Source organism: Nannobrachium achirus, assembly GCF_963921795.1.
Source record: "Nannobrachium achirus genome assembly, chromosome: 4".
Taxonomy (NCBI): Eukaryota; Metazoa; Chordata; class Actinopteri; order Myctophiformes; family Myctophidae; genus Nannobrachium; species Nannobrachium achirus.
Window position 1 is genome coordinate 61,860,921 of NC_137813.1, and position 24,094 is coordinate 61,885,014.

The following is a 24,094-nucleotide window of genomic DNA, read 5'->3' on the forward strand; positions in this document are numbered from 1 at the left end:
CATCATGCTCATGCCCCCCAGTACATAACTTTACATTAACAAGCAGCACAAGCACCCGATGCGTCTCAGAACGCCATAATTCCATAAAGAATTAAGTTCAGCGTGACCCTATCCATCATCATCTACATCAGTGGTTCCCAAACATCTTAGCCCGTGACCCAAACTAGTGAAAATAGCAGATCTACAAGCTCACAACGCATCGCGAATCGGCTATTTTCACAACTTCTTAAACATTTGTTTTCTATTTTATGGATTTTTCTTCGGTTTTTCTTTTATTTAACCGTGAAATGACATCATACAGTGTTGATTTGATTTCATGATTACCATCGTTTGGTAATCATGAAACAAATTGCTTTTTTGGGAACGTCTTTGAAAATGTTTAGAAATAATAATTAAAAACAAAATGAGGGAAAGAAAAAAGTGTTAATTAAATGTGTCCGCGACACACAAATGGGTCCTGACCCGGTGTTTGGGAACCAGTGATCTTACATTCATTTCTTCTGGAGGTGTTTGGCGTAGTTGTTGCAGGCCTTCTGCATGTCCGTCAGGAAACCCGGCACGCCCGTCTGTTGGAAAACACAACGTCTCCCGTCACTGAGCATCATGGGTGGTGTGCTATTTAGTCGCTGTCCGGTAGAAACCCCCAAAACTTCAACTATTCAGGATTCAAATAAGAAAAATGGCAAAGAAATAGCCGATCTGCGAGCTCAAAACGTGTGTTTTGAGCTTGTGGATCGGCCATTTTTGCCCGATATTGCAACGATATGCAGGCCTGGCGTAATTATTACTGTACATAATCGTCTGATCAAATCATTTGAGATGATGGCAATCGTTTGTGCATAATAGTCCGACTTTTTTCCAATCTGTTAACTGTTCTGCTGCCGTTGACAGTCCTCACCGTCATTGAAAGGGTTAATACCATGGCGCCGTTGACGGTGAGGACTGTGAATCTTACTGTATATACAGTAAAGATATTATCACTTACTGTACGTCCCGCCCGCATCGGCAATGTCCGCGATTTGTTTACAACGCACGTCGGGCGTGCACGCGAAGTGAAGCTCCTCCATAGTAAATCCATTGAGAGGCCCATAAAGAAACTTCAATAACTCATAAAAGACATTTGTATACAAAAAGGGGGCTCCACTCTGCACACTCTAGACACGGGATGCGCGCAGCCATGTTTCCCTTCTGGACCCACACTGTCATGTGACTAGATGACGTAATCGTTGCCGTCAAGTGATAATCCAAAAAAACAAAAACAACCCCCTTCCAGCCCTTCAAAATAATAGCGGCGGCCTATGGAGGAAACGGCGTGGCACCGAGGCACCAAGCAACCTTCAGATTAAGAGGCACCAATTGTGTTAACTACAAGCTCACAACGCAATGTGATGCATCGTGAACTTGCAGATCAGCTATTTCCACTATACATTTTCTTTTTAAAGTTTTTAATCAATTATTAAATATGTCTAGAAATATATTATATTTTGGCTATAATATGTTATGTATTTGGATTATTGGTAGTTGGTTCCGGTCAATTATTTTTGCAATTTCTGTAAAAGAAAAACAACAATAAATAAAAGCCAAACAGACACAGGATTTTAATTGATATGCTCCAATGTTCAATGTCAAACCCACAATTAAAATAATGAGCCCAATTACTTGTGTGACAATCCATCATCAACTAAAGGGTTGTCGGGTTGGTGACAGCCCTGAACATGACGACAGCAGACACACCCAGCAGGGGAACGGGGGAGAGGAGCCGTTGACATCATTAAGATACACATCTGCACACATCTGCTAGCAATAAGGACAGAGCGCTGTAGACTACCTCGTGGTTCTCAACCTATGGGTCGGGACCCCCAGGGGGGTCACCAGAGCATTAACTTAACACATCGGACGCCCACGTGGTTTTGACATCTTAATTTGCTGGTGCCCATGGCAACGCGTCATTTTACCTACCGGCGAGAGTACTGGCGAGAAAAGTAATCCGAGTAAATGTAATCCGAGTATGTCCTGTTTATTTTGCGAAAATCTTTTCTTTCAGTCAGGACCGTTTTTTATCATTTCTAAGCCACAGTGTTTGTGTTACGGCATGTAGAAGAGGCTGCCGTTTTGAGAAAAAAATGAAAAAATCACACTCGTGTGAACTGAGCGGTGGTGTGTGTGTGTGTGTGTGTGTGTGTGTGTGTGTGTGTGTGTGTGTGTGTGTGTGTGTGTGTGTGTGTGTGTGTGTGTGTGTGTGTGTGTGTGTGTGTGTGTGTGTGCCCCCTGTGTGTGTGTGTGTGTGTGTGTGTGTGTGTGTGTGCCCCCTGTGTGTGTGTGTGTGTGTGTGTGTGTGTGTGTGTGTGCCCCCTGTGTGTGTTTGTGTGTGAGTGTGCCTGGCCTATGCCTGGCCTATCCTGAACAACAGCGCCCCTGTGTGGTCAGAAAAGGTTACTGCAGGCTACATACCCGGAGACAGACAGACAAACAGACAGACAGACAGACAGACCCACACACACGGCCACGTATAGGAGCGTTGTGACCACCGCTCAAAAAGGAAGAGAATCCGGAGAAAACAGCATTTTTGTGCAGCCGCTAAACAGGAAGTCAACGAGACACACAGCACGTCCGGGTGACGTAATTGTGCGCTGCATGTTGGGAAATGGAGTTTGTTTCATCACCGCGGTAGCCAAGTGCAGTAGCTACAGTACAGTATAGTTTACTGTACAACGCGTCAAACGCGTCGTGGGCCTCCAGCGACATCAAAGAAATTGACTTGTAGACACCACGTGGGCATCCGATGTGTTAATGTGCAACGTTGTTTTCTCACTCAACAGTAAACAAACCAACGTAACAACGTTTAAGTGTATAGAGGGTATCTGCACATTTCTAAAGTGACAATTTAAGGACTTTTTAATACCTCTAAAATGACAAATTAAACATTGGTCAAATTGTCAAATATTAGAGGCATTGTGAAAATAGCCGATCTACAGGCTCACAACGCCTCGCGATGCGAGGCGTTGTGAGCATGTAGATCTGCTATTTTCACTATAGAACCGTGTTAATACAAAATGTAATGCCTCAACTCTTAGTGCTCGTCAGGATGGGGGGTCCCCAGTTAAGATATGATTCTTTTGGGGGCCGCTGCCTGAGAAGGTTGAGAACCACCGGACTACAAGATCATTCAGTAGTCTTCAGTACCTTGCACACAGAGCATGGTTTAAGCCATGCTTAATCGACAACGGTCTCAAGGGTGAAAATGGCGAATGGTGAATGTTCCCCCCAGAATAGGGAAGCAGGTTTTTAAGTGGTTTAACGCTAAGTGTAAAAGTTATTTTCAATCTGTCCTAATGGAAAGTCTAAATTTGTCCTTGTGACATACTTTATCTCAGGAGGGAAAATGTACAAATTTAAGATAAATGTAAGGTACAGTAAAGTTACACTGTAATTCAGGGGTGCAGTGGATGAAAAGGTTATTTGTATGGGTGCCACTGCCCTGAGCCAATAATGTTTGGTATACACACCTTAGCTGCCCAGTTCACAAGCCAGGTAGGAATCATGCCCCCGGGGTTATCAAAGTAGTTCAGGAAAACTGAAATAAAAGCACAAGTTCATTTACATAATGTACGTCATACATCATTAAATCACAATAATCACACAATTGCCGATGCTCCATGGCACATGGCACAGAGAGGCAAGGCTGCCATGCCAGGAGCTCATGTATATTTTTATTATTATTATATGTATTCATGTTCTTCTTTTCTTTTTGCTCTTTTTTTAACTCCAAGTCTGAGGAGCCCTGGGAAATGAATGCCACCCTTCTTTTACTCTACTGAGAAGTATTTTTTACGGTGTGACAATCAAGTCTGTGATTCTGATTCTCCTTACTGAATCAGCAATATATAACAGGTCCAACACATCATCACACTACATCATAGGTTTAATATAGATGACCAGTCAGACTCCCTAATCTGGAGATAAGCGACCGTCAGGTTGCAGCGTGATTTGAGAGCAAAATGTGTAGAAGTCCAAAAAAGTGTCGGCCTGATGGTGGTGCTATATGGGCGAGATCCATGTTGATGACATGAGTGTAGACATATTGTGTACCAATTTGCGTGATTTTAGGGCAAAATCTGTAGCAGCAGTGTCCAAAAATGTGTTTGATAGTAACTGCGACCTGGCGGTCGCAACCAACATTCCAGGCTGGTCACATTAAGTCCCAGATCCACATTGGACAAGTGGATTCCAAGTTCCCTGTGTGAATACATTTTGTTTAGGTTTATCACCAAATTTATTTCGTTTATCACCAAATGCAGCTATAAGTGCATGGAACCTCCTGCATACCATTACAACTTTTAAACTACAATTGTTGTACAGTACAATGATAAATGCACTTCCCATTTCATAATCTGTTCTTGTTGGAATGCAGCGGGTGAAATAGAGCTTGCTTCCAGACAAGTTGCCTTTGTGATTTAGTGTTGTACACAGAGGGTACAACACTATGGCAACCAGCACCATCGATGGAATAACTGCCGTGGAAAACAAAGTACCTGGTAGCAAAAGCAAGGAGGGGAAGTAAAGAAAAGAGAGGAATAAATCACGACTGAAATGTTTCGTTAGGCCAGAGGTCTTCAAACATTTTTCGGGTCAAGGACCCCCCTAGCCGAGAGAGAGATGAAGCAAGGATCCCCACTATATATTGTATAAAGTTATGTTGCAGATTAAACTTTTACATAGATTTTCATATAGCTTCTTAGACGTTGTTGTTTGGGACACATTATCTTTTCTATGTTGGATTCTTGCGCATGTGTATTTTCAGACCTTTTAAACCCTCAATATTTAGTCAACTAGACCGTTGGCTCTGTGCTTGGTCTGCTCTTTTTCCCCCTCTACACCAACTCTTGGAAAATAGTCGATCTACCAGCTCACGCCTTGCAGTGCGAAGCGTTAAAGAGGTGGTGCCATAGTTTTGTACTTTTTCTGTTTTTCATGCGTCTAGGAGGTTGAAAGTACATCATTGGACCCCCTGGTGTGGTTTTTATGAGCAATTATGTGTTCTCTTGGTATTTGTTTGTTTTCTCTTGGAGGCTGCCACCTTGTGGTCAAAAGTGTCAGTTAAAAAACACAGATACTTTTACATCACAGAATCAACTCCTCCCCTAATTACCATTCACCCAACACTGTGGGGTGTGGCTAACTTCAGCTGGGTCAGCACCCACGATGACATCCATGCATACTTAATTAACTGGGGGTGTGGCCACATAAAAACCCAATTTTAACTCTTTCTGTATACGTTTTTGGAAAAAATCGTCCTCCTAGTATAATCATAATACCTGATAATCATGTTTTATAGGGGGGGGAGGGGGGGGGGATCATGGCACCACCTCTTTAACTTGTGATCTTAGTAGATCTGCTAGGAGCTCCAGTACAAGCGTTTGTTTCCTAAACAAATAGGACAATATGTAAAATCATGTTTTGGCATTTTGTTCCTGTTGTTCTACACATGCCAACCAGTTGAAGATATCGCAGATTGAGGATTTAATGTTTGGCGTTTGCTGAAATATCTCAGACCATTTGGGTTTTATGGAAGATGTTTCCAAACATGTATTCTGTTGCTAGTTTGACCAGTTGAAATGTTGTTTAATCTTAAATTAATAAACTAAAATACATTATTACTGAAGGGGCTTGACTTTAGCAGCCCCATGGCTGTATGCTGCGTCACACACCAAACATGGCAGCGCTGTAAGCTTGTTGATCAGTAATTTCCGGTGCGTTGCACGTGTATGCTCCCGCTGTTAATGCATGTTTTGTGATAACAATCAAAATTTACCAAGTAACTAGTAAGTAACTAAAGTTGTCAAATAATTGCTGTGGAGTAAAAGTACAATATTTGCCTCCGAGATGTAGTGGAGTAGAAGTAAAAGTATTGGAAATTGGAAAGGCCCAAGTAAAGTACAAATTCCTCAAAATCGTACTTAAGCGCAGCACTTAGTAAAAGTACCGGGTTAATTTACACCACTGGAGTTTAGCTCTAGTGCCGCTGTCTCCATGTAAGTGGAGTTCAGGGACGAGCAGAGAATGTTAGAGAGGCAGGGGCTGACATTTCTAAAAGGGCCTCTTGGTGAAAATATTGAAAATAGCAGACCTCCAAGCTCACAACGTGTCACGACGCGTTGTGAGCTTGGAGGTCGGCTATTTTCGATACTTGATACCACATGAAATTAAGCATAATCAAATCAATACTGTAAATACGTACAGCTTGTATTTCTACACAGAGAGGGCAATTCTTTCAACATTAGATGCTGCATTCAAGTTCAGGAGAGTTTGGACAAGGCAATTCAGGTATGGCATGGAAAGACGGCATTTGCATTTCTTTCACCACAGTGTGAAAACTGCATTCATGGTCTGGAGAGGGCACGGGTAAAAGGGCAGGGGCTGAAGACCCCTTTCATGTCTATGCGTGCACGTGCCTGGTAGGGCATTCACGAATAGTGATTTTTAGTATTAGAATTATTCAACCTCAAAGTATTCGAATAGACGAATATTCAACAGGACTGGCCAAACTGTCAAATATTAAGTAAGCAAGAGGCGAACATTGTGAAAATAGCCGATCTACATGCTCACAACGCCTCGCATTGCGAGGCGTTGTGAGCATGTAGATCAGCTATTGACAACTCATTCTTATGACTTCCTATCTCGCCAAGCTTTATAAACTATAGATTTTTTTAAAGAGAAAACAATAAAAAAAATAAAAAAATAAGCGAATATTCGACTTTGGTGAACAACGTCGAATAGTGACTTTGATATTCGAATATTTGGTGAATGCCCTGGTGCCTGGTGGAGTTTACCTCTAGTGCCAGCGTCTCCGTCGCTCTCCATAGCCAGACTCTGCTTGTAGTCCTTCACCCGTATGACACCGCTCTTCTCCTGGCAGGCCGTGCTCGAGGAGCTCCGCGCCAGCACCACCCGGATCTTCCTGTCGCCCACGTCCAGGTCTCGCCGCTCCCTCATGTACACATACTGAGGTTGGACACGTTAAGGGCCACTGGTTCCCCAAGCACTGGGTCGGGACCCGCTTGTGGGTCGCGGAGACATTGTTATAGGTCCCTTAATCTTTTTGTTTCCTACATTTAGTTTTATTTATTATTTAAAATTATTTTCAAAAAGCATTCCCCAAAAAGGTAAGATTTTCATGAATATAAATGCAATGTTTTTTTTTAAAGTAATTTCATTAATAAATATGTACAAAAATCGAAGAAATACCATTAAATTAGAAAAAAAGAAAGTAGTTAAAATAGCCAATCTACAAGCTCACAACGGAGCACGAAGCAACACATTGTGAGCTTGTAGATCTGTTGTTTACACTAGTTTGGGTCCCGGCCCGAGCAAACATCTAATTTGGTTGAGACAATTTTATACAATATGTATTGGGAGTCCCCGCTTTCTCTCTCTCTCAGCTAAGGGGTCCTTGGCCTGAAAATGTTGAAGACCCCTGGAATACTGGACATAAGAATAACTATCCATCTCAAAGCTTTCACTCTCTCCACTGTCACTTTCCCATAGAATTCTTGACCAAATCTAATGGAACAGCAAACCTCTTTCCTCATGTAGGGTCCCTGGCACAACCTAGAAGTAGTTTGAAGATGTTTGAGAATCACTGAGTTAAGGGAGACGGGGAGATGGAAATGTGGTCCGCGCCCTCCCCTCTGTGTAAAGGGATCAGTTACCTCTTGAGGAGACAATCTCACCCCTATATTGATTCAGCCTGTGGGAGCAAGCTAAGTCTTGGCTCATTGCAAGTCTATTAAACCATGCACTCACTTTGTCACTACAATTCACTGTAGCCGTTTAAAAAAAAAAAGTCAAAGAAAAAGTAATTATGATGTTGTGTTCAACAGCAATGGTAGCTTTTTCATGTCAAGGACCCCGGAATTTACACTTATTAGCCAGCGAACCCCCAGTTGAAAAGATATGCCAGGGATCCCCACATAAGAGATAAGAGATTTGTACATCTCTAGCAGTGATTCTCAACCATTTTAATTTCAAGGACCCTCAGTTTGATGCATTGGGCTACAGACCCCCCATTTAATGGTATTTCTATCTCTGAGATCCCAATTTATATTGTAAAATCAATGTTGATTTAACTCTGAGTGTACAAATGGAACCAAATGGACCCTTTATGGTCCATTTGTACACTCTTTGAGTACCCATAAGGGTCCATTTGGTTCCTAACTATCATTTAGCTGTGGACCCCCTGGAACTTCCCTCAAGGACCCCTGGGGGTCCCCGGACCCCACTTTGAGAACCAATGCACAACAGGATCTCCTCCATGTAACATTGTATTTGATGTGGTGCCGATGTGCATGCATGCAAATGATTAGCACCAGAAGGATACATCTCTGTTGGACAGAGGGAACGGGTATTTCACTTCCCAGTAGATTGCTGGGTGCCCATCAAAGTCCTTCTCATACAGCTCTGCGCACACAAACATATGGTTGAAAACAATGCAATTGTAACATCAGATGTACGGTGGACTTTAATCACAGCACGATTAGAGGCTACAAAACAGAAAACAGATGCAGAGAACCCAGTTTAAGCCCCATGTACTTTGTTGAACAAAAACAAACACACAATTTCTGAACATAGTTAACACGTTGCAGTCCGAAATAGAATGGGGGTTGGTAGATTAGCCGTGAAATTTCTATTATTGTATTGTGATCTGAGACATAATATTATGTTTATAAACATGACCCCGCAGCCCCTCCATCTTGAACAGCGCCGCTGTTTTTTCTTTTTTTTTTCCCCCCAGGCCAGTAACTCACCATGATTTTCTCGATCTCCGTTGGGATAGAATGGGGGTTTTGGCCGATCGTCGATGTCCCCGTGCGTTTCGCGTGCGCGATCCTTTCACGTAAATGTCCCCGCAAATAGTCCATGTGTGACTGAAGAACAGACCTGAAAAGTTTCGCTAGCATAGCCCCAAGCATGGCTGCAGGAGGAGCTCGAGTGTGTAGACAGTAAACGGATGGGTGGAAGGTGCCTTGGAGAAGGAGAGGCACTGACGTCACCTCTGCTTCATGCACGGTCTGCATGAGCCATCAGTGCACGAGTGGTGACTAGGGAAGGTTAGACGATCGCCGATTTTCGGATCAAAAGCTTTTATTCCGGTTTTAAAGACAAAGTCCGGGAATGTGCGACGTGGCTGAGAGTCCCTGGGGGGATGTGCGATATAGTACGGTTTTAACATTAAGGGGCTCCCCTTGGCTTAGAAGGTGTTAAGAACATATAAGATCTTATTTAATGATTATGGTGCATTATAGTGCTTTATTCCAAAGATTGTACATTATATTTGCATAACCCATTTAATAAAACTTAACAGGAAATGTAGATTTAGTCATGTGGAAAGTTTTAGTTTTAGTCGCCTAAATATCATACGATTTTATTAGACAGAAATGTATTTTGGCGGTGCTTTGATGGCGTCATGATGGCAGATTTTACACTTGGTTGCAGGCTGATTCTGAAAATAGACGATCTGCAAGCTCACAACGAGTCACGGCTGCGACACGTTGTGAGCTTGTAGATCTGCTATTTTCAGAGTGCAACACCCGAGCAAAACCAAACATAAAATGACTTGTCTTTTAGTTCTACTGCATCTCTTCTCCACCAGTCCCTCCCTGACATTTCAGTCTATTTTGTATTTGTTGAAAAAAATGACAATATCTTCTTTTGATCTTAGGTTTTCATCAGTGAAAGAAGGTAGACGATAGGGCAGTCACAATTATTACATAATCGTATAATCGCAATTATTTTTCATAATCGTCATAATTGTTTCCATGTTGAAAGATTTTCATATACTTTTTTGTAAAGTAAAAAAATAGTGTAAATAGCAGATCTACAAGCTCACAACGCGTTGCGATGCTTGCAGATCGGCTAATTCCACAATCAATGTTCTGTTTTAAGTATAAAGTTGACAAATGTGTCAGTAATTTCTTTGTATATTTAGGTTATGTGTCATATCTACCATGTGAAAATTCAAAGCCTAAAAGCCAAACAGAAATGTAATTGTCAACGACAAAAACACAATTATTTAATCGCAATTATTTGAGTGACAATTAGTCGTCATGTAAAATGTCACAATCGTGACAGCCCTAGTAGACAACGAACATTTCTCGTCATAGTTTTAGTCCATGAAATCAACACTGGCTAACAGGGCGCTCAACTCTCTTTGCACTCCACGCTCCAAATCAGAGACAAAAAAACAGAAAGAAAAAAACACACTGGTGGTCTCTAGGGAGGGGGCCCAGTGTAACTGTTAACAGGTTTCAGATGATCTCTGTCAAATGAAACTGATGTACTCTCAGTTTCAACACAAGCCTCTTTCAAGTGATTTCAGACATCCAAGAGCTGGAGCCAAGGATGTGTTTCCACTTAGGAAACAAAAACGATCTTCCCCCGGCTCACGAGTCACAGAGGCATGTGTGTGGGGCTGTTAGTCATCTACAACACATCAGCGTCCCGCATGGTTCTACAAAAGGACAGCAGACAGACTTGGGACGACTTTAAAAAGTAGACCTCGGCCGATGCCGTGCTCATGGGTCCGACGCCCATTTTGGATAGTGAAGTCTTCTCCCCCACCTCTGAAGTCTGCACCATGTCCCTTTTAAAAGGAAGGATAGAAGGGAGGCTAGCCTCGATGTGCAAAAGGGTAACCCTTCCTGCAAAACGGAAGGGTAGGGCCAGGGTATTGGGTTTGGCACAAAGTGTCAAAGCCAATTCATGCTTTGTGGCTTTTGCAGCGCTGCGCGAAGCATAAAGGGCCATTCCCACTGGGCCAGATAAACAGATAAAAAATATATATCTTTCTTTTTTTATTATCTGTATCTTACCATCCACTTGAATGGAGAAAGATATTTGTATCTGTTTATCTGGCCCAGTGGGAATGGGCCTTAACTTGGCATTCAAGCATCGAACCAGGCACCGTCTGAACCTCAGGCTTTCCTGATTCCAAGGCCAACCACTCTACCTCCTGAGCTAATGCAACCATACAGCACACGGCAAAATCCTGTTAGTTTAGCTCAGACTCCGTAATGGTCACTCTCAGAGCTAAGCTAAGACTGGGGATTTAGCATGGGGGAGAAAGGAGTAAAACTCTACAAGCAACCACCAGAAAATACAGTAAGAGTAGTGCAAAGCTACATTATTCTTATTCTTATGAACTACTCCTGAGTACTAGGACTAAAATGAACACTTTTAACTCATTAAAAGCCAACCCCGCGATGTCGCGGGAAAAGTAATAGAGTATCTATAGTGCCATCCACGCGATGTCGCGGGAAAAGTAATATATTACTGTAACGGCGAGTAAAAATACCTAGTACAATGGCCGACGCTCCGGAGACGAAATCCGCGCTGATTTGTCATCATCACGGCTCCACGAGCACACAATAGTCATCCCATAACATTGAGGTGGACGGCCGATCTCATCTTTAATGTCCATTATCTCAAAACTACACTTTAGAAGCTAGGATGGAGGCAGATGCTCGCTTATTTTACACAGTTATAAAAGCTCCCGGTCGGCCATTACACAACTCCACGTGGACACGCATCGGTTCCGGCGCACGATCCGATGACGTCAGACCGGAAGTACTTCCGGTCTAGACTTCTGGCCTTCAAAATAAGACAGCGGCCGTTAATGGGGCCGGGAGGGGGCACTCTGGACCCCCTAATCCGTTAATGTCCTGGGCTCAGAATGAGTTAACTAGTAGTGGAAGTACTTTTTTTCTCCTTCTTTTTTCTTAGTACAGGCATCAACATACTGCATATAACAGTGCGAAACATAAAAGTACTCAGAATGCAGAATGGTCCATTTCACGATCATACTGTATTATTAGATTGTTATTAGTAATGCATTAATGTGTTCATCACTTTAATGCAGCCGGTAAATGTGGGGCTGAATTTAATTATTAACCTATAATAATATATTGTGTATTGCTCAATGTATGTTTTGTTTCAATCATCTAAATCTGGAAAGTAACTAGTAGCTAAAGCGGTCATGTCATCGTAATGGAGTAAATAGTAAATTTATGTGCACGCTTACTTGGAAAAACAACAATTAATTAATAATAGTGGGCACAATTCAATTATTATTATGTATTAGATTATATTTGCCTCTGAGATGTAGTGGAGTAGAAGTATAGTAACAAGAAACAATGGAAATAATAAAGTATAAGTAGAAGCACCTCAAACGTGTACTCAAGTAAAGTACTTCCAGCACTGATCTAAACCCAAAGACATCCTACTCCAGTGGTTCTCAAAGTGGATTCTAGGGACTTCTGTAGGTTCCTTTATGGGGGTCTAAATTGAGCCTTACAACAAGTCTGTAACTCTGACAGAGTTAAAGGACAACTTTGTTTTTTTACAACAAGGGTTCATATTAAATTGTAATTAGAGAAAAGAAAAGATGAGTGTTAAAATGTTTTCATTTATTGCTTTCTATTGTTTTAGCGATTTAGTATTTTGATTTCAGTGGGTCTGGGGGCATGCATACAAGTGGCTAAATATGTCTTTTTAGACCCAATAAGGCGGCAATTTCTTTGTTACTATTTAGACCAGCCCCCATAAGTCACATCTGCCCATGAAAGTTTGCGGTGCATCTTGGGAATGGGCTTGTTGTGTCTAAAAATACATATTTAGCCCCCAACCCTGGGGGCATGCATGCAAATCAAAATCATTAAAACACACTAAGACGATAGAAAGCAGTAAATGAAAATAAAATACTTTAACTCTCATCTTTTCTTTTCTGTAATGACTATCTAAAAATAATATTAACTCTTGTTGTAAAAAATAAAGTTGTCCTTTAAGGGGACCTTGAAATGTAAAGGTTTGAGAAATACTACTCTAGTCTACATGACTAATACAGAGAGTGTCTATGTTGTCACTACGGTTACCTTGTGGTTACTGATGCGATGGAGAAGCACGTTAAGGATGAAGACAAAATACAAATGAAAAGGTTATTTTACACTGCGGTGAAATAGTTGGCGCTTTGCTTCTATAGACTTGACTTATGACTTCCCATTTAGACCTGAGGCCTTCTAAAGTCTTCTAAACTTAAAACCCTATACTTGGTTGACCAGAGTCAAGTGGTTATATCCGCTATTATAAGAACCATGTTACAAAGGTACGAAGGTGTGTCTAGACATTCTGTCATTATATATAGATTTTTATCCCAGGATTTTTGTAACCCATTTCTTTTTTCACCCTGCGTCAATTGTCTAATGTAATCCTGGGCCCTACACTCCCTCTGCCAACCTGGGGAGAGCAATGGACAGACCTCATGCTTCCTTGAGTAGTCCAAGTTGCTTCTTTTCACCTGACAGGGGGGAGCTTCCCCGGTTGGACGTAGCGTGTGGAAGGAACACGTTATTCCAACCAGTTCCTTTCCCCTCCAGCTGGTCAGGGGGAGGCAGTATAGAGACCAGGATTACTGCATGTTTTTGTGAGGGTACCTACCCTCGGGACAACATGCAAACTCCACACAGAAAGGCCCTTTCGCCAACCCTACCTATAGGGTATGGGCACTGATGACGCAGAGGAGAGAACACGCCCCCCAGTGCCCACAGCATCCCCAGCAGGAATCGAACCCAGGGCCTTCTGGCTGTGAGGCGACAGCACTACCGAGTTGGTCATACTGATACAGCCTGTGTTAGTAGATAAATCTGCACTTCAACTACGTCAGTTGTTATGTTAAAGGTATAAATCACTTTCAAACATGTCTAGGGTCACTTTTACGTTTTGTGAGCCCCCCACACAATGTATAACTGTCCCATCCCTAATATTATGTATACCTTTGACATATGAATCCCATTTTTTGCGATACTCCAGGTCCATGTAGACGTCAGCACACAGGTCTGGGGTGCAGCTGGCCAGAACACCAAACACTTTGTACTCATAGAGGCCAGTTTCCTGCAAACAAGCACACCACAGTTCTCTCCCGTTATTACCACAATCACCCACAGCATGCAGCTAATCCCACACCACAGGAACATTATTATAGGCCAGGGGCTGACACTAAGCTCTCAGGGGCACTTGCCCGTCGGACAAGTACAGGTCAAGTTCTACTAGCCCAAAGGTTGCCCGAAAAGTAAATCGTGATAGGTTTCATTACGCTGTCTTTTTCACTTTTCTGTGTCTGTGACATATGGACACACCTCAATATTTAGCTATACAATATGACTTATTTCAAATTCCACAGACATCTTGTGTTATAGGGAACTAAAGACAGTTGCTTCCCCACTGGCCACTCAATCTCACTTGCCCGTCGGGCAACCAGAAAGCAAACTCCACTTGCCAGAATGTTCCATTTACTTGCCACGGGCAACCGTTAGTGTCAACCCCTGTAGTATAGCCTGTATTACGGGTCGGATTACGGAACCGGGAATCCCCTCTCAGGAATCAGGATTGTGCTGGGTTTTGAATTCTGAGCTAACTATGGTGTCTATCAAGGTGAACTCGCACTTGCTCATAATAAATCAAATTTGAATTACGCTTAAATTTAAAAATATAATGACTAAAAAGAAATCAAGTCATCAAGTTAGTTCAAGACACGTAGAGCAGGTCAAGAGTTAATTACAGACCCAACAGGGAGGGAGGGAGGAGGGAGGAAGAGAGAGATGAGAGATGGATGGAGAGTGAAAGAGAAAGAGTGAGACAGACAGAGCAGACGCAGAGAGAGAGATAGTCAGTGGCCCCAGGGCAATAAAAGGACCGTTTGGTTCAGATTCTCTCAAATTCGCAAAATTTGGCACAGATGTTGTCCATAACATACAGGTTAATCATTTTAAGATGGGTGCCAAGATGGGCACCCCATGGTACTGCCATAATTGAGCAATGCAATTGGTGTCCCATTAACTTTACATTACAGGGGAAAAAAAGCAAAAAAAGAATCTGCTTTAAGTAGCATATGGGTAGCATAACTTGCTATTCAAACTAGGGGTTTTTCATGATTCTGAATCCATTGCAAACATCCGTTTTGCATAAAAAAACATGCATAAAAAAAACGGCTAAAACGGACACCACGAAAGTGTTAAAAGTGTTGACTCATCACTTTTCATCACTAAACCATAGTCTTGTAGGGCAGTTTTTTAGCCCAAGGAATGTTTTTTGTGCAAAACGGATGCTTGCAATGGATTTCAGAATCATGAAAACCACCTAGTTTGACCAGTTAAAGCAGATTATTCTTTTGCTTTTTTTCCCTGTAATTCAAAGTTAATGGGACACCAATTGCATTGCTCAATTATGGCAGTACCATGGGGTGCCCATCTTGGCACCCATCTTAAAATGATTAAGTATGTTATGGACAACATCTGTGCCAAATTTGGCGAATTTGCGAGAATCTGAACCAAAATATCCCTGGGAGAGACAGACAGACAGACAGACAGACAGACAGACAGACAGACAACAATTTCATATGTGTATTTTGAATGCAAAGCAAATTAACAAAGTTGCATTCAACAGTCACACATTTCCACATGTTTTTCACCGCTATAGGAGGCCACCATCAGAGAAAACATATGGATGAGCATTATAAATAAATGATTTGCCATTTGCCAATAGCCTTGGGTTATTATAAATGACAGTGATCAAGGAGACAGAGCTGTGGACACTGTTCAAATGGTTACTTTATTTCCCTGAACACCTAATAATTCAGTAACCGGGAATCCGGGATTCGTTCCGTTCAGTCAAACCCTAGCTACGTACTCGTTTAATTTCGTCCCGGGCCGACTCCCCTGGCTTTGCTGCCCGACATAGCCGATCTACAAGCTCACAAAGTGTCGCGGGAGCGACGCGCTAAGAGCCTGTGTGAGCTTGTAGATCGGCTACGTCCCGAGGCTGTGTTCCTACAATATCAAAACATAGAGGGCGCTGTTTCTCCCTTTTCTTTGACGATGGCTAGCCAGGTCGCTACCACATTGACGTTTTACCTTGTCTAAAAGCCGATAGATCTGAACGCCCATGGTCTCAGTGAACAGCTCCCAGCCTCCCTCCAGCTGGGGCTCGTCCAGCTCTTTACACGCATGGTGGAAGTCATCATCTGTGAAGCCACTCGGTGACAGTGACATGTTGGATGGATGAATGTGTGTGTGCGTCCCTCTCGCACCCTCTCTCTTCCTCTCCGTGTGAGTCACGTGACCACACAAGTGCAGGTGGTCATGTGACTTGGCTGTGCTCTGCATGCATGGTGCTCTGTGCGTCACAGAGGCATTCCTGTGACTGCTTGTTGCGTAACCTGACTGCTCAAGAGCTTTCACTCTGACCAACCACGTTTATTTTTATTTTATTTTATTTTATTTTATTTTATTTTATTTTATTTTATTTTATTTTATTTTATTTTATTTTATTCACATAGCATGTCAACAGAATAGGAGCATGATAGTAATGTAATAGTAGGCATATGCATGATTAATTTAGTTAGCTACAGTTTATACCCTGCTAGAAAAACCAGCACAGACCAGCACAATTTTCATGCTGGTCTGTGCTGACTATGCTGGTTTATGCTGGTTCATGCTGGTTTGTGCTGGTGCTGGTCTTACTGCTGGTCTTGTGCTGTTTTTGGAGCTGTGCTAGCACGCTCCCTTTAAGTGGCTTTGTGTGTCCAGGCTAGTGTGAGAAATTGTCTTAGTCAGTATGGGATTTATGGCTCTTTGAAGTGAGCCGGTTCTCTGGGATGGGATTTATGGCTCTTTGAAGTGAGCCGGTTCTCTGGGATCCGTTCATTTCAAAGAACCGTTCAAAAGAGTCATTTTAGTTACTTTAGTTATTGAACACATAGAATCAAAAACATAGACCTGGAACTGCTCAAATGCACAGCTCCACTTCGAACCGAGGTTTGATTTTTTTCTAGCAGGGCAGGCTACACTAATAACTGGATAACTACAAGCAAACACTAGGCCTACTGCATAGCCTCTATGTTGGCTGTATACTGAACTGTATAGGCCTCTCTCTCTCTCTCTCTCTCTCTCTCTCTCTCTCTCTCTCTCTCTCTCTCTCTCTCTCTCTCTCTCTCTGCCTATGCCTATAATTATTTTTTTAATGAACCTATTATTTATGTATATTTTATAAATACACTGTATGTGTATTATGTCAGAGTCAGGTGTGAAGTAGCCTACTATAATGAGCATCTATATTTCATGTGTAAACAAAGTATGCATGTAAGCAGCTCAACAATGGACCTGCTGTGGAGTGCCTGGGGGCCATACCGGCTTACCACTGTCACCTCATGTTATCCACACAGCCACAAATCACCATGCCTCTGCTTTGACTGCAAAGCAGCAGGCATATATATGGTTCCTTATGGTTAAAAAAATAACCATAAATCATAATGTGTGTGCACGTGCGTGTTTGGCAAGTAAAACCAGTGGTGGGACCTGCAGTATACTGTAGTCTAGACTATGTTGACTTTTTAATTGTATTTTATATTTTTCATTTTCCCATGAAAGATTACCAGTAAGACTCCCTAATCGGGAGATAAGCGACCGTAGGTGGCTTATCTCCACAAATAGGGCAAAAATGTGTTTTTCCAAAATCTTCCTGATCCATGTTGATGACATGAGTGTAGACATGCTGTGTAGTGATATTTGTGATTTTAGGGCAAAAACTGTAGGAGCAGTGTCCAAAAATGTGTTTTAAAAATCGGCCTGAAGGTGGCGCTAGAATAGGGCCATGTGAGAAATGAGGCGTGGGGTCTCCGCGTTGCCTTGGCGGACGAATAGGTACCGGCCCCGGCTCTCCCGGACGCTCCTAGGCCGAGTTACGGCATTTTATGTGCGCTGCAGTGGCAGGGGGTCCTCCACTGGGGGCGCCACCACTTTTGCATCCGTTCTGGAGCACCAGGAGTGGGTGGTCCCCGGGAATTCCCCGTGAGCAGCCCTGTTGGGGTGGTCATTTGGTCATTTTTGCACATTTGGTCATTTTTTACATCTGGGGGTCCCTGGGGCTCCGGGGGTCCTTGGAGGTTGTAGTTTGGCAGGCAAGGAGTGTGTGTGTAAAATCTGGCATGGATCGGGTCAACGGGTGAGGAGATATAGGGAAAAAGTGTGACGTGTGAGCACATTTGGTCATTTTTTACATCTGGGGGTCCCCCAGGGACCTGGGGGTCCCTGGGGCTCCGGGGGTCCTTGGAGGTTGTAGTTTGGCAGTCAAGGAGTGTGTGTGCAAAATTTGGCATGGATGGGGGCAACGGTTGTGGAGATATGAGCAGGGCAAAAGTGTGACGTGTGACGTGTGACTGACTCACTCACTCACTCACAGACAGCCGGTGGAGGTTTTGGTAGTAAATGCGACCTACGGTCGCAATTAAAAAATAAATGAAAACAGTAATTGAAAAAAGAAGAAAAAAATACGGCCTGCTAGGAGGGCAGTATGAGTCACCCGAAATAGGACATTGTTTTAATTAAAAATGTAGTTTGTTACAATGGATTTGTATAGAAATGTAGCGTGTCTGATAATCTACAAGCACTGTGAACTTGTAAATCAGCTATTTTCAAATGGCCGAAATGTATGGCTAAACACTGAAGTGGGTAATGTAATGATAAGAATATACATAGTAACTAATAATAGTAAGTTTTCAAATAACTGTACTGGAGTAAAAGTACAATATTTGCCTCTGAGTAGAAGTAAGTAGGTTTACTGAAAATTGTAAATACTCCAGTAGTAAAAGAAATACGTCAAAATTGTACTTATACTTAACTTGAGTAAATGTAGTTATACTTTTCACCACTGCAAACCATCAGTGTTTCACAAACCCAGAGTTCCTCTAAGTTTTATATTAAAATGTAGACTACAATTTAGCTATTTGCCTTATCCAGAGCGACTTACAGTACAATAAGCGAAGTAGACACATCCATCAAATGCAGAGAGACAGTTGTATAGTGCCTCATAGGATCACAGGTAAACCAAGAACCTCTATAGAGTCAGTATAAACAATATCAAAAAACAAACACATTGAAACTATATAGGACACCATAGACAACAAACCTAGGTTGGGTGTTTAGATGAAGAGACACAGAGGATTGTATTGTGTAGGCCTAGGAGGCCATGCCTGGTTGACAGTGTCTCATAATAGGATATCAGCTTACATGATTACATGATATAGTAGCCTCTAAATCACACGGCCCAGGCCCTTTTATTCAAGCTTTTTGCCATCACTATTCAGGTCATGAGAATGGAAAGGATATTGCATTACACCAGGGTTTCTCATCTTGTCAGATTAGAGTTCAAATAAGTTCATATAGTACAGTGGCATGCAGGTAAAATTCACAATTTAGGCAATTAGTCATGGCATGAACCTCAACAAAAGATGGGTAGCCTGCTTGCTATTATTGGAACTTTAATATGTGTCCTTTTTGGAAAACAGAAATAGACATAAACTGTCAACATTTTAAATAAACGGTGCCTATAATCTTTTATTGTTTAATAAGTCTGCCGCAAGGGAAGGTTCTAAATCAGACATGAAGTTGGCCATTCGTAATGTCTCCATATAAGCCCAGAAAACTAAAACAAGAGTTTGTTTAAGCTTTGAAATGTTGTATTTACTCTTTTAGGGCCTACTCTCTGAATTATGCCAGTGACAGCCATGATGACAGCCCTGTTATGGACCCATTTGTCTACATTTCAATCGAAATTTCAATTGAAACTGCAATCCAGAACAAATATTTTTTTAACACAATTTACAATTACAATTTAGGCATTTAGCAGACACTCTTAATCCAGAGAGACTTATACAATAAGCAAAGTAATGCATCAATACATCAACTGCTTAGAAATAGTAATCTAGGGGGGAAAAACTTCGGTAGACGAAGGCACCTATTCAGCATGTCAAAAAATGCTATCTGAATTACATGTGTGGTCATTGAGGGTATAAGTGCAAGTGCTAAGTGGTATAACACAATATAGCCTACTACATGATTGTGCAATTGTTGATGGTCTTCTCCTTCAAATCCCCGGTAATATATCGTCACTGTCGGGCAGAAACCTCGTATCTCCAAGTTTCAAATGGGTACGTCTTTTGGTAAAGCAAAGCCCTGCTTCATCATACAAGACTGTCGCACAAAACTAGTGAAAACAGCCGATACAACTGTGTGCTTGTAGATCGGCTGTTTTCACTAGTTTAGTACATTTTATAGATGATAAATACAAAACGAACGGTTTTGGACATACAAGGTTTCCACCCGACAACGACGATATGTCATGACAAATAGCCTGTATGGAATGTGGTTTTAACACTGAGGATTGAGTGTAAAGCTTTTCAGTATTCCAGAGTCTCCAGACAAGATTTCGGCGACGCCACTGGCTCCAGGTGCCTCATTCATCATCACACCACTTCAGTGTGAAGATCTGGTCTCATTTAGAAAGGGTTAAAGATCTTCCCTCAGGGGTCATCGCCACTTTGGCTTGTTGTGGACATTTTTGTCAAAATTCAGTTTTTTGCCACAGGCGTACAAAATGAGTGGACAATAATATTACCAGAAACACATAAAGAGTTGACTGACATCACATGTGATGTCACAGTGATGTCAGATCCTCAGAGCAGGGATATGGTCAATGGGTTCCCGGCTCTGACATCACACTCTGACGTCACTGTAATGTCAGGGGAACCACTCTAACAGAATGGGTTTGCCGCTCTGACATCACACTCTGACTTCACTGTGATGTCAGGGGAACCACACTATATAATCCCTTTTATGCCCATACAGGGAGATCCCTGATGATCAATATTAAGCCCATTTCTAACATGACTTCATATGGGAATGCCCATATGGAGGCCACATCGGCTACATACCACACTAACAGAATCCATAGAAGGCCAAGACAGTCCATATCTGTGTGGCTGGTTCTACAGACAGGGATCTCCATGTATGGGCATATCGTATGTATGATGCTAGATGTCATAGACATCATAGCCATAGGACTTTCACAACAAATAACTGAGTAATGCCTCATTCACACTACAGATATATAGTTGAACGTTTTGCTTGGTAATTCAATGTAATCTCAATGGAAACCAGCTTTAAAGCTTTCAAAGCTTTGTTCTTTGTGTGTGCTGCATCTTTAAAGCTGGTTTCCATTGAGATTACATTGAATTACCAAGCAAAACGTTCAACTATATATCTGTAGTGTGAATGAGGCATAAGCATGTTTGGGCTCTCACAGCATATCTGCATACAGTATGGATTTCAATATATGGGTAGGCTACCAGGGGTACTCCTATATGGGCAACGGGTCCGATGTTGGATATATGTAGGGCCTATATACATCACTGGCCAGATGACCAAGACATAGCACGAAAGGGCGAGGTCGCATGTTGCCCATGAGGCGTCTTACTAGTAGGCTACATATTCTGAAGAAAATCTAGAGACTTGACATTCTTGCATGGGCCTTATGATAAAAACAAGTGGCCTACTTTATATTTACCAGTAAGACTCCCTAATCGGGAGATAAGCGACCGTAGGTGGCTTATCTCCACAAATAGGGCTAAAATTTGTTTTTCCAAAATCTTCCTGATCCATGTTGATGACATGAGTGTAGACATGCTGTGTAGTGATATTCGTGATTTTAGGGCAAAAACTGTAGGAGCAGTGTCCAAAAATGTGTTTTAAAAATCGGCCTGAAGGTGGCGCTAGAATAGGGCCATGTGAGAAATGAGGGGTGGGGTCTCCGCGTTGCCTTGGCGGACGAATAGGTACCGGCCCCGGCTCTCCCGGACGCTCCTAGCCCGAGTTACGGCATTTTATGTGCGCTGCAGTGGCAGGGGGTCCTCCACTGGGGGCGCCACCACTTTTGCATCCGTTCTGGAGCACCAGGAGTCGGTGGTCCCCGGGAATTCCCCGTGAGCAGCCCCGTTGGGGTGGTCATTTGGTCATTTTTGCACATTTGGTCATTTTTTACATCTGGGGGTCCCTGGGGCTCCGGGGGTCCTTGGAGGTTGTAGTTTGGCAGGCAAGGAGTGTGTGTGTAAAATGTGGCATGGATCGGGTCAACGGGTGCGGAGATATAAGCAGGGAAAAAGTGTGACGTGTGACGTGTGAGCACATTTGGTCATTTTTTACATCTGGGGGTCCCCCAGGGACCTGGGGGTCCCTGGGGCTCTGGGGGTCCTTGGAGGTTGTAGTTTGGCAGTCAAGGAGTGTGTGTGCAAAATTTGGCATGGATGGGGGCAACGGTTGTGGAGATATGAGCAGGGCAAAAGTGTGACGGACTGACTGACTCACTCACAGACAGCCGGTGGAGGTTTTGGTAGTAAATGCGACCTACGGTCGCAATAATGGTGTGTAAAACAGAAAATCTAGAATTTGCCTGCAGGGCCAGTGCCAAGTAAAGTGGACAAAGACAAGTCTTGCCACGGACACAATTTATGACCCGTCTTTCCCTCCTTCTTTTTCATATCAGAATGGACAATAAAACCACCGGTTGCGCGGCGACCAGCTGTCTGTCACCACCCCACCCGGTGCCAATATAGGACGCACAGCACAGCACGCACTGCAGCCAGACTCCTGCCTGCAGCGAAACAGCCCCGTTCTCGATGAATCCCGATGAATGGGAGTCAAATTCCAGAGAGAGAGAGAGAGAGAGAGAGAGAGACAGAGAGAGAGAGAGAGAGAGAGAGAGAGAGAGAGAGAGAGAGAGAGAGAGAGAGAGAGAGAGAGAGAGAGAGAGAGACAGACAGAGAGAGAGACAGAGAGAGAGACAGAGAGAGAGAGAGAGAGAGAGAGAGAGAGAGAGAGAGAGTCCTCCTACGACTCTCTCCTACTACCAACCTGCCTTGATTGACTTCAGTTCAAGCCAAACACACATGGCTACAGTATGTTTATATAAGCTCGTGTTTGTGAGTCGGCTTTTGATCATCAATCACTGGATGAACGAGACTTTTTTTATGAAGATTTTGTTGCGCGGCATGGAGAACACGCAGTGCGAGGTAACGGACTTCTTTCTTTATTCCAAAGCCATTGTCTCTTGTTTTCCCTTCTTTCTGCAAATAACCAGTAAACCTTTAGGTTTCATTTATAAATTAGGCATTCAATCGCACTGTCATGCTGCAGTGCATGGTGGAAAAAAAGGTAGGCATACTCAAATATGTTAGGCTATACGTAAAATGATAAATTCTGCATAGAAATACTCAAGTATAGGCTACATTTTGACTTTTAGACTACTTGTAACGAAGTAGGCTACAAATGTATGTATTAGTATCAAAATGTAGCCTTAGCCTAAAGCCTATACCAAAAGTAGAAAGTAGCCTTACTCATCATTATGCATAATGTCCCATTTCACAACTTTTCAAATGTATAGCCTATGCGTGCATATAGCAAGTAACCTCGCGTCACCAGTCTTTACATAGCAAGACATTATGAGCTTGTAGAGCTGATATTTTCAAATGGCCGGAAAAATAAACATAGGTCTACTATATAGCCTATTATGGCTGAAGTGGTTAATGCATGTTTTGTAGCTTAATAATAATCAACACATCTACAAAACTATGTTTTCAAATAATTGTAGTGGAGTAAAATACAATATTTGATGTAGAAGTAAAAGTAGGCCTACTGAAAATTGGAAATACTCCACTAAAGTAAAAACCCCTCAAAATTGTATACTAGGTAATTAATGTAAGCTACTTAGTTGCACCACTGCATGCCGGCTATCAATAATTCATAGTTTAATTAATGTAATTTATTTTCATTGCAGTTAATTAAGTTTAACTTGAGATATTTTATCTTTTTTCCCTGACTATATACTGCATAGTGTTCTATCCGTCTGTCATTCAATGTTATATGAGATACTTTAATGGTTTCCTATGGAAATAAGCTTAGTCTTTTCTAGGATCTCCTTTTAGTAGACCTTGTACCAGTGAACTGTATACCGTAATGAAACCCTTTTCCTATGCAAACTTCTAATAAAGTCTTCAATCAATCAAGGCTGCTATAGCTTATAGCCTATGGAATAGGTAGGCCTATAGCTATAGACAATCTGAATAAATTAAATAGCTATATCAAAACCATTAAGACTCCCTAATCGGGAGATAAGCAATCGTCTGGTCGGAAACCTCATGGTGACGCTAGAAAAGAGG

General features: G+C 42.4%; 1 protein-coding gene across 1 annotated transcript; it reads right to left on the reverse strand.

Annotated features, from left to right (window-relative positions):
- Nucleotides 1-440: 440 nt before the first annotated feature.
- On the reverse strand, nt 441-16,097 carry pctp (phosphatidylcholine transfer protein; the record flags this gene model as incomplete). Its single annotated transcript, XM_080724292.1, has 6 exons — nt 441-566; nt 3,507-3,574; nt 6,831-7,002; nt 8,378-8,457; nt 13,824-13,941; nt 15,960-16,097. The coding sequence occupies 6 exons, from the start codon at nt 16,095-16,097 to the stop codon at nt 492-494; spliced, it is 651 nt and encodes a 216-aa protein (XP_080580418.1). The 3' UTR covers nt 441-491.
- Nucleotides 16,098-24,094: the final 7,997 nt, after the last annotated feature.